The sequence below is a fragment of the Rhinichthys klamathensis genome, unplaced genomic scaffold (assembly GCF_029890125.1).
Source record: "Rhinichthys klamathensis goyatoka isolate OS25496 unplaced genomic scaffold, OSU_Roscu_1.1 h1tg000616l_1, whole genome shotgun sequence".
In the NCBI taxonomy this organism is placed as follows: Eukaryota; Metazoa; Chordata; class Actinopteri; order Cypriniformes; family Leuciscidae; genus Rhinichthys; species Rhinichthys klamathensis.
Window position 1 is genome coordinate 518,538 of NW_026607068.1, and position 10,796 is coordinate 529,333.

A 10,796-nucleotide genomic window follows, 5' to 3' on the forward strand; every position below is an offset into this window, starting at 1 on the left:
CAAAAATGGTCACAATGGCCGACCATTGAAAGTGAATGGGAGAGACTGAAAATAACAGAACAATTTAGTTTTCAGGAGCATGTTCATTATTTTCATGTACACATATGAGCATGTGTGCTTGCAAACATCGAGCCCTTGGACCTGTGCTTGTATCGATACATTTATACACACGCTACCCAGACACACACACGTTAAAACACACAAACTTTTTTGAGTATTACACACATTCTTTTCCACAGAGAGAAATTTGATTCTACCCTAACCTGCATCTAATATACATTTATCCATCTGACATTACCACACACACACGCACACACACGCACACACACGCACACACACACACACACACACAAACTGGCCGTGACTGCAGTGACCCGGCTTCAAAAGAATCATGGTCTTGTTTCATCACAGCTTCCAGACAAAATATTATGACATTTTGTTTTGGAACTGTTAGGTTCTCACACAGAACTAGACAATATTTACAAATATACATCATGTGATAGCACAGGCATATATAAAATGCCTCACAGCACCTTGCTTGTCATTCATTTGTGGCAGCACAATGGCAAAACAGCTCTGCACATGATGTTATTCATCAGATTTTTGACTCAGAAACTAGTGAGGAGGAGGAAATGCAGGATGCATCTTGCAGTGAAGATGTTTCTGAAGAGGAAGGCCTTCAGAAGAAAACCTGCCTTGCCTCATAGGTGGGGATGAAGGCCAGGACAAAGTTCCATCTTTTGACCAGAATGAAACGGTAACCTCAGCTGGGCCCTCATCACTGGAAGACTGCTCCTCATCAGTTGTTTCAAGCTCCGTAGCCGATTCAGTGGTGCCTTCCTCTTCAGAAACATCTTTACTGCAAGATGCATCCTGAATTTCCTCCTCCTCACTAGTTTCTGAGTCAAAAATCTGATCACGGCCTGTGTGTGTGTGTGTGGTAATGTCAGATGGATAAATGATATTTGAAAATCAACAAACAACAAATAAAACAAGCAGCTCTATGCAGTTTTTTATGCAAGATTCTATTCTGTGGCATTTCCTTCTTTATAATGACCGTCGTCAATAGCAACGCATTATTACACGGCGCACATCCGTGTATCACAACGGACGCGTGCTCTTATTTCATTCAAAAACAACTTTCCGTCTTGCGTCTCCCGTTTTATCGGAGTTGATTTATTGTTTACAGAGTTTGATAATATTGTTGTGATCATCTTGTCTGGACGAATTTGTACGCTGTACAAAATGGATTTATAAACGGGTACGATTTAAAACATTAATCTCAATTCAATATGTCCCCGTAATTATGTGGTAAAAATAAAATCGGTGTAACAAGTGTACAATGAAACTATACATTACTATCCCTTAAAATGTCACTCTTAATAATAGTCTTGTTTGAAGTTGTTCGCTTGTCTTTGGCTCAAAGCCACTTGCTGCGAACTTTTCTTCGCGGAAGCTTCACGTCTATTTTAAGTGGGTGACATAAAATATTTCAACTCAAGACAACATTTCGTGCCCAATTATTTCCCAGACGTAGTTTTGGTATAGAAGTCAAAGTTAACTTGCCTTGCGTTCGCTATACAACACTGGGTGATGGTCACACAAGATGACTCGGAAGATTTGAAGTGTTTCTATTGCAGCAACGTTTTGTTCGGCAGACAGGGTGACCACCATCCTCGATCAAGTTTCCCTCAGGACTTTTGTAAAAGCCAAAATATGACCACACCTCAGATTTCGTCCTCTTAAAAGGCTGAAAAATCTCCCGAGCACGAAAAATCTCACTGCCTTCCACCATTCCTTCTCGAATAATAATAATAAAAATAAAAAAACATTGCGCGCTGCGCCTGCGTCAGACTGTTGCTGGTTGGACAGGATTTACAGTGAGTTATTAAAATCGCGATAATCAAACACGGTTTTAATGATAATTACATTTTAAACGATAATACTAACCGTCAGTATATTTTATCGTGGTTTATCGTGAAACCGGTAATCGTCCCATCCCTACAATTTAATAAGAAGATATTTTATAAAGACAGTCCCCTTCGTGTATACAGACAGGAGCCATCTTTGGAAAACAGTCTCGACAAGTCGAACCACGAACGCCGTTCATACAGTTCAGCTCACTTGGCACGGCGTTCGTGGTTCGACTTGTCGAGACTGTTTTCCAAAGATGGCTCCTGTCTGTATACACGAATTGGACTGTCTTTATAAAATATCTTCTTATTAAACGGTCTGTACACTTACAAAGTTCTCAATGCTTCGGTTTGCATGTAGAGACCCTCATTATGTTACCGTGTTAGTGTGGGGCTATTTTGAGTTTTGTTAGTGGTATTAACTAGCGATCTTTATTTTTCATTACTCCATGCCCTATATACTAGCGTTATATGCTAAACAGTTTTTAGAGATGAAACTCTTTACATTCGATTATCATGAAAACAAATCTTAGAGAACGGTTGACTAGTAGGTACCAATGTGTTATTAGACCAAATGTTCATTTTGCGCCGGAGTTGTCCTTTAAGGACACAGGAATATTTGGCTGGAATATTGTGGTCTCTTTAAGACCTCATGCACTGATCTACTGTATATTGACGCACATCCAGTTTTCTAGCAGCTGTTACCATTTTTAATATATTTAACATTTCACAATTACGAATCCGCCCCATCGTCTTTCACGCTGACCCCGGGCCATCAGGCATTCCCTATTGTCGAGCCCCGCCATACCTCTCTGTGTACTTTTGACCAATAACAACACAAGCTATTTGTTGATATAACTGCAACGTGTCATGTGACATTGTGATTCACGTGATGTCATCACTAGGTAAACTGCATATAAGCTCAGCATCTTACATAACTTTTAGTTGATGAAAAAATCTATTTCTTGTCTCTTCTTTTCCTGTTCTCTTGCTCCATCTCAGGGAGGGAAAAGATCGATGGCAGGAGTGAACGGGGATCGGAAGGGGAAGAAAGACGACAATGGGCTTGGCACAGCGATCGACTTTGTGCTCTCTAATGCAAAGCTGGTGCTGGGAGTCGGGGGAGCAGCCATGCTCGGGATCGCCACACTGGCGGTCAAAAGAGTGAGTAGAGGAACATGATGTAATGCACTTCTGTCCTCAGGAATCACATTTCCTGTGATCTTCCCCTGAAGTAATTGTACTATATAAACTGTACTTTATCTTCCAGTCTTTCTGAAAGAGCTTTTATTAAAAACTAAGCAAGCAGCAAAAAATGGCTTGTACATAATCTAAATGACACGGAAGAGCAGATAATGTTTATTAACCCTGTCCTAGGTCATTTCAGTTTGATCTTAAACACTTTGAGCATCACATTTCAGTGTCTATTGTTTTATGAATCTCTCACAATGTAATTCAGCTTTGCAAAGAGTTTGTTATGGAAGGATGAAGTCAGCTTTGTTTAATATCCTGTGCGTGAGCTGCGCAAGTTCTGTAGATTATTTCACAAATAAAGCTAAAGGTTTCTTAGAAATACAGCTGTAAAATGCCCTGTTTAATTCTTAAATTCAGAGAAAGGAAAATGGTCACCAAAAAATCTACACTACCATTCAAAAGTTTGGGGGCAGTAAGATTTTTGAGTGTTTTTAAAAAAAAAAGAAATTAATACAGGGATGCATTATTTTAATCAAAAGTGACAGTGAAGACTTCTATATTGTTACAAAGATTTATTTTAAAATAACTGCTGTTCTTGTGAATTATCTATTCCCCCCCCCCCCCCCCCCCCCCCACCCCCCCCCCACAAAAAGAAAAGATTTTTGTTAGCCCCTTTGGAGTTGTAAGTTTACTTTATTATTATTCCTCCTCAATGGGAGTCAATGGCAGCAGTATGAACCCTGAAAATGAAAAAAAAAAATGATGGTAATGAATAGTAATCTGACCAATTTTGGGGTCTATAGCGCCTCCAATTCTTACGAAAATTGGCTCAGATGATCTTTGGACTGAGCTGCACAGAAATTACTGAACAGATTTTTTTTTATTCATCTTTGTTCAAAAGTTGAAATGTTCCGAACTTAACGAGGTCGACCCAAAATTGGTTCAGAGGCTGTATTTAGGCCAAACTTTGATCAATCGAAATGAAAATTGGTACACCTCATCGGAAACCATGATCTGAGGGGCCATGCCAAATTTGGGAACAGCGCCACCTACAGGTTATGAGATCTGAAAAATTGCTATTTTTGCTAATAACTGTTGAACAGTTTGTCAGAAAATCATGATGTCTTTCTATGGATTCCTTGTGTCATGCCGAATCTGATGATACCAATTTTGCCACGATTGAACGAACCACGTGTCCACCATTTTGAATGTTGCCATAAATTGCTATATCTTTTAAACGATTTGACACCTAGACACAAAATTTGGTTGATATCATCATCGGCATGCCCTGAAGATCCCTGATTAGTTTGAACACAGTGCCACCTAGTGTTCTAGAGATATAAGTTTTTTTTTTTTTTGCAAAAACATTTGGAAACATAGTTCAAATTTTGATTTCTTTGTGTAATTATGTTCCTTGGTTTATCCCGATTTCGACAAAATTTAATTAGTCATTTTCCAACAATGTGACTGTCTGCCATATTAAAGCAAATAAAAAAAAGGATCAGACAATCTTTGGACCTAGCCGCACAGAAATGACTGAACAGATTTTTGATATTCGCTACCGTTCCTGAGAAATATCTCTCCAAATTTGACCCTACCTGTGTTTGTTGTCTTATGTTAGTTAGCTTAGCATGTTAATTGGTTAACATGCTAACCAGTTGCTATACTTTCTAATGCTATCAGATTAACCATAAGCTACATTAGCATGCTTTTGTGTGCTCATTCTAACACTTATCAGGTCGAACCATTCAGGTCGTGGGTTCAAATCCAATTTGGCACATGCCCAGACCACAAGAGGTACTGTGGCCAGAAGTGATGCAAAAGTTGTTTCTGTTCCAGACATTGGCCCTCATTTATCATTCTTGCGTAGAAACGGGCGTATATGTTGGCGTAAGATTATGCTTACACTCCTCTCACCGCCTGATTTATGAAGCTGTGCGTACCTTTGAAATCCAGGTGTACGCAATGCCTGTCCTTGATAAATCCCGCGGCTGAAAACGATCGTCATTAGAATAACACGCCCCTATATATTCAAGTCTCCGCTTCCCCCACGCCCTCATTTTACGCCATGTACACACGGAAGACGGCACAGAAGAGAAACTTCTCCGACGTGGAGCCGAAATGACCTATCACAATGCATTATTTTACAGCACGTCTTTTGAAACAATTAGCATTCAATTTCGAATCACGTCACATGTATTGGGGTGTACAATAGTGATGATGATGTGGAGTACCATTCATTCACATCAATAATTGCATGACAATTTGTAATATTCTTCTTATTATTATGATTTTTATTATTAATGACGCGTATTGTTATTTAGAAGAAGAACGTCGTTATTATTATTTAAAAGAAGAAGAATGTATTTTTTATTATTTTGTCAGTCTGAATTATTTTTTGGTCATTGAAAGCCTTTCATTACCGAACCCAGTCCGTGCGCACCTGCCGGGCCTAACCATGAAACGTCAGGGTAAAGCGCACAGGCTCGCAACTGAAGGAATACATATGCTTACAAATCAAATGCTTTGGTAAAGTCACACAAATTAAACATTGTCCATGTTGCACAAAAATAAACACTGAAGTTTATAATTACTATGTTGTTGTTGTTGTTGTTGGTCATAATATATAATATCTTTTAGTTTGTCAGTGCGTTTTGTGGTGTTAGGAATTGTTTTTCTGCGCATTTCCGCACTAACTCAAAACGTGCGTACACCACCTCCTGAGCTGGCGTAGGATTTGAGCGTGCCGTACGCCAACGTCCATATTGATATATCTCAAAGTCACCGTGGTTTTGAGTGTACGCTGGAAATTTGGTGTACGCACTTTTGATAAATGAGGGCCAATGTCTTTTGGAGAATGATCTCATCTGAAAATAACATGCGGTGCATTTACAAATCTTGATTTTGAGTTGATTCTCACTTGAACTATAGAACTTTGGCATCTGTGTGAAAACACGTATTCCCTGTGGCGCAATGAGATAAGCGACAGACACCTGACCCAGAGATTGTGGGTTTGAGTCCCGTGTGGGGTAACTTTATAAAATTGTATGTAACGTTGTGTAATTAGAGCCAATAGCTGCGAGCCAAAATTAAACAAACCGTTATATGAGTGGCATGCTGTTTAACGCAACAGAATTCAATGTGTAGCAAGTGTTTAACCATATGAATTGTGCAATGTTCAAAGGTTTCCTAATAAAATCTAATGTCCAAACATGCCAAAAATGGCCATAAGGGGCTTGGCCCCGGAATTGCTGCTAGCAGTTAAATGTATTATTATTTTTGGTGTATAATTGAGTTTGGTTTGTCTCAGATGTACGATCGAGCTCTCAGTGCCCCATCCAGTCCCACTAAAGCCGACCCGTCAGGACGGAGAAGCTGGGAGGAGCCGAGCTGGATGGGGTCGTCACCACGGACACTGAACCGTGACATGAAACAGAACGTCAGCCGCTCTCTACAGACGCTCCCTACCTCCTCCAGCTCCTTCAAGCCAGGTAATGTATCTCTGGTGCCTTGCAGACACAACATACTGTGCTTTTGAATGCTTTGGCCATTAGACAACATGTGCTTTTCAAATCCCTTTTTTCATATCTATTTTCATAGATTTGAGGAAAGGTAATATTTATTTTTTGATTTTCATTATCAATTTGAATTCATTTAATTTATTTATTTTTAAGCCTGGGCCACCATGGACATGGTTTATCCCTTGTTTGTCCTATCCTAACCTGTATGCTTATTGTTTACCAGGCTTGTACATAACGGAGTGTCTTCTCTACTTGCTGAGTGGGTATTTAAACCCTTCCTTAACCAACACACTGTAGGATTCTGTAGCCCCTTTATTCGTTTTCTGGGCATTAGGGTTGTGATTTAATCATTTTGAGTAGTTGATGAGTTGTCTGAAGGAATTATCAATGTCAAGCAAGCATTGGAAATATTCAGAATCTACCTCTAATCTTCAGAATATTCAGAATCTCTACCTCTCTCGTTGTTGAATAAGTAGTTCACCGTCCTGTGCCATCTCTCCTCCCTCATAGTCCAAGCCTAGTATCAATCGGTGTCTGGAAAACTAAAGATTGTGTTGTTTTAGGCTGTGTGTTGTGATAAAGTAGAATTATTCTACCACGTGTTGACCTTTGAATGTTTAAATATGATCAGTGGCATTTAAGTCTATTTTTGTGTTTTCTTCTGCTTTTTTAGATTCTTTACATCGTGTTATGGGCCGCGGTGGTGGGGGCTCTGGTAAGGCTGAACTCCAGAGGGCACGGTTACGTCTCTCACTGCAAGAACACCTCTGGGCCTTCTTTCATGAGCGAGTAGCAATCCCCTCAGAAGAGCAGGCCGTAGCTCGTCGTGCCGCGTTGGATATTTGTGCGGAGCTTCGATTCTTCCTCCACGCCAAACTACCTGATATGCCCCTACGAGAAATGTACCTAAGCGGCAGTCTGTATGACGACCTCCAGGTGAGAACAAAGGGCAACCATTCAGAGAGTGTTATAAGGGGCTTTCGCACCAGAGGAACCTTTTCATAGTTCCTAGAACTAATGGCAGAAGTACCCCTTTTTGGCAAGTTCACACTGCAGGAACTGGGAACAATTTGAGTTTATTCTAGGAATGCCTTTTGGGGGAATTAAATTAGCTCTTACTTCAGAATAGGGTCTAACCCAGTACAATAGGAACTACCAGTGACGTAAGTGTACGCTGATTGGCCGAATGTACGTGAGAAACCGGCACCCACCATTTAAAAAAAAGCTGTGTACACAGACAGATTATAGCCTATATATTTACTCCAAATACTAACTCTACGAACACGGAAAACCTTTACACTAAGGAGAAAATCCAACGCAACTTTGAGGGGACCAAGCGAAACATGATTATGTATTTCTGCTCAGCTAGCGACATTGAGCATCACAACCACACGCCAAACGCTAATATGACTGTTAAACAGATTGTAAACTAATGAAGACGGAGAATGCTGAGCGGAGTCAAAATAAAAATCACAACAACAAGCGTGGCTTACGTCACTTCAGAGTTCCTACTGGTGGTGCGAATGCAACCCGGAAAAGGGCCCTACATTTAGATCTTGAGGAACCGCCCTGGTGGCTAGTTCCTATAACTAAGTTCCTATAACTACCCGGTGCAAAAGAGCCTATAATTCTGTCCCATAATGATAAGCAAGAATATAGGGAAAACATGGCCTTCAATATACACTACCATTCAAAAGTTTGGGGTTGGTAAGGCTTTTTTAATGTTTTGAAAGAGCTGTCTTATAGCCCCTTCAAGGCTGCATTTATTTAAACAAAAATACTGTACAAGTTAAATATTATTATAATTCAAAATAGCTGTTTTCTATTTGAATATACTTTAAAATGTATTTTATTCCTGTGATGCAAAGCTGAATTTTTAGCATTATTACTTCAGTCTTCGGTGTCACATGATCCTTCAGAAATTATTTGAATATAATGATTGCTCAAGATGCTTAAGAAACATTTATTATTATCAATGTTTTGCATATTTTTTCGTTCAATTATTAGGTGGTGACTGCTGATCACGCCCAGCTGATGGTACCCATGATCCTTGAGAAGAATCTCTGGTCATCCATTCCTGGTGAGGACACCATCATGAACGTTCCTGGCTTCTGGCTGGTTCGTCGGGAAAACCTTGAGTACTTCCCGCGTGGAAGCAGTTACTGGGACCGTTGTATTGTGGGTGGTTACCTTTCCCCAAAGAGCGTCCTCGAAGTTTTCGAGAAGCTCGTCGCTGGATCCATCAACTGGCCCGCCATCGGTAGCGTTTTAGATTACGTCATTCGACCCGTGGTCCCATCGGAAACGCTTACGCTAGAGGTGCAATACGAAACGGACCGTCGCCTTTACGTGGACTTCCTCCCGTTGCTTGTTATGGAGGACGGTGTCTCACTGATCGCCAAACCACATCGTTTGGCTGCCGAACGGCACGAGAACCTGTGGAGGCAAAGTTTTCGTGTGGCGGAAACAACAAAGTTACGTGCCCTTGATCAGGAAGATGGCGGGTGCCGTTGCGCATGTCTTAAAGTTGTTAAAGCCGTGTGTAAACTGAATCCAGCGCTAGCACGATTAAACGCAAGCCAGCTCACTAACGCAATCCTTCTCCTGAGCGAACAGGAGGGCGATTGGACTCAAGAAGCGCTCGCCGACCGTTTCATGCAGCTGCTTCGTGCACTAGTGGGACACCTAGAGGCTGGGAGGCTACCCTGCATCCTAAATCTCAAAGTCAATCTGTTCTGTGAGGTAACGCCACAGGAAATAGACGAACTGGGATACACGCTCTACTGCGCGTTGTCCGACCCAGAGAGCCTTTTGAGAACTGTTTAACAACTCCTGCACACACACTACCACTGTTTAGTCGTGGAGTTGATACACAAACCAAAATAATGGCAATGTTTTCATATTATGTGTCCTGTTAGTATTAGTAACCTCAATTGTTTTTTTAATTATACCATCATCATTTATTTTCAGGTACAAGAAACTCATCTGTTAGTCATATTTTATATGGCCTATCATAAATCATTTAGGTGTTTTTGTCTTTCCTGATGCACAGTGAATTGGTGTGAAGATTATATCGTCTATATGTGATATTCTTATAAATTCAGGCACAGTCATCTCATATGTGTCCGTTATTGCACCAAATGCATTGAGATTTCATGGAGGTAATTTGGCATGTTACAGTGATACATACATGGTTTTATGTTCCCCAGTTTTTTTTTATGTGGAACATGGTTCAGTATTTCCTTGATTTGTTCATAAACACTTACAACAAAAGACGATTTCTGTCCATTATTCAAAATTAATTGCAAAGAAAACCAATATTTTTCTTGTTAGTTTGTGCCAATAAAATATGCAGATTACCTGCATGACAAGCAGTGCTACTGGAGAAATGTTATGTAAGGATTTTTATTTGTTGGTGATGTAGCATTCATTGCTTTTCTTCATACTCTTTCAAAGGTCGCTCATAGAAATATGATGCTATAGAAATGGTTGAAACGGGTTATTACACACTGCTGAAACCAGAAGAAGCTAAACACCTGAATTGAAAATCAAAAGAGATGTTTAAACTCCTTTAGAATGGCTAAACAAAGAGCAGATGTATTGAAGCTGCCCATACAGACCTCCTTAAATCTGTAGAATCATTTAAAAGGTTTAGGAAAACAGAAATAGAAGGATGTTTCCCCTCTTGTCTATATTGAATGAGGATGTATGGGTTAAAAGGAATGTTTGAATGAACCGAAGGACATTGTGTGCAAAAGATATACAAGAGCATAATAAAACAGACTTCATAGAGACATTTTCGTATTTTTGTACTGACTGTACAGATGTAACCAAAACTATTTATGTATATCTTATGATCATACTTGGTGCTTGGAGAGTCGTCTGATAGAACAAAATATAAAATAGGCTATGTCTCTGCTATGAAATGCCAAAACTCAAAAGATCATGTGTATTGAAGCATTTATTTTGCTTGAATAAACACCGGAACACCTGTGTCAACCTGTGTGATGTAGGCACTTACCGATCGAACGATATGAAAGGAGCACCGAACCCAAAGTAGATCTCCTAGTGGAGTTCAGCTTGGCCTAGTACTTTGCATGTGATTATTATTTTTATTAAACAGCACTTTGTATCATTTGTTCTGTAAGAGTGAGTTGTGCCTCTGGTC

General features: G+C 40.0%; 1 protein-coding gene across 1 annotated transcript; it reads left to right on the plus strand.

Annotated features, from left to right (window-relative positions):
* The first annotated feature begins 2,930 nt into the window (after positions 1-2,930).
* On the plus strand, positions 2,931-9,890 carry mief1 (mitochondrial elongation factor 1). Its single transcript, XM_056240850.1, has 5 exons — positions 2,931-3,077; positions 6,418-6,598; positions 7,302-7,564; positions 8,636-9,521; positions 9,553-9,890. The coding sequence occupies exons 1-4, from the start codon at positions 2,931-2,933 to the stop codon at positions 9,452-9,454; spliced, it is 1,410 nt and encodes a 469-aa protein (XP_056096825.1). The 3' UTR covers positions 9,455-9,521; positions 9,553-9,890.
* Positions 9,891-10,796: the final 906 nt, after the last annotated feature.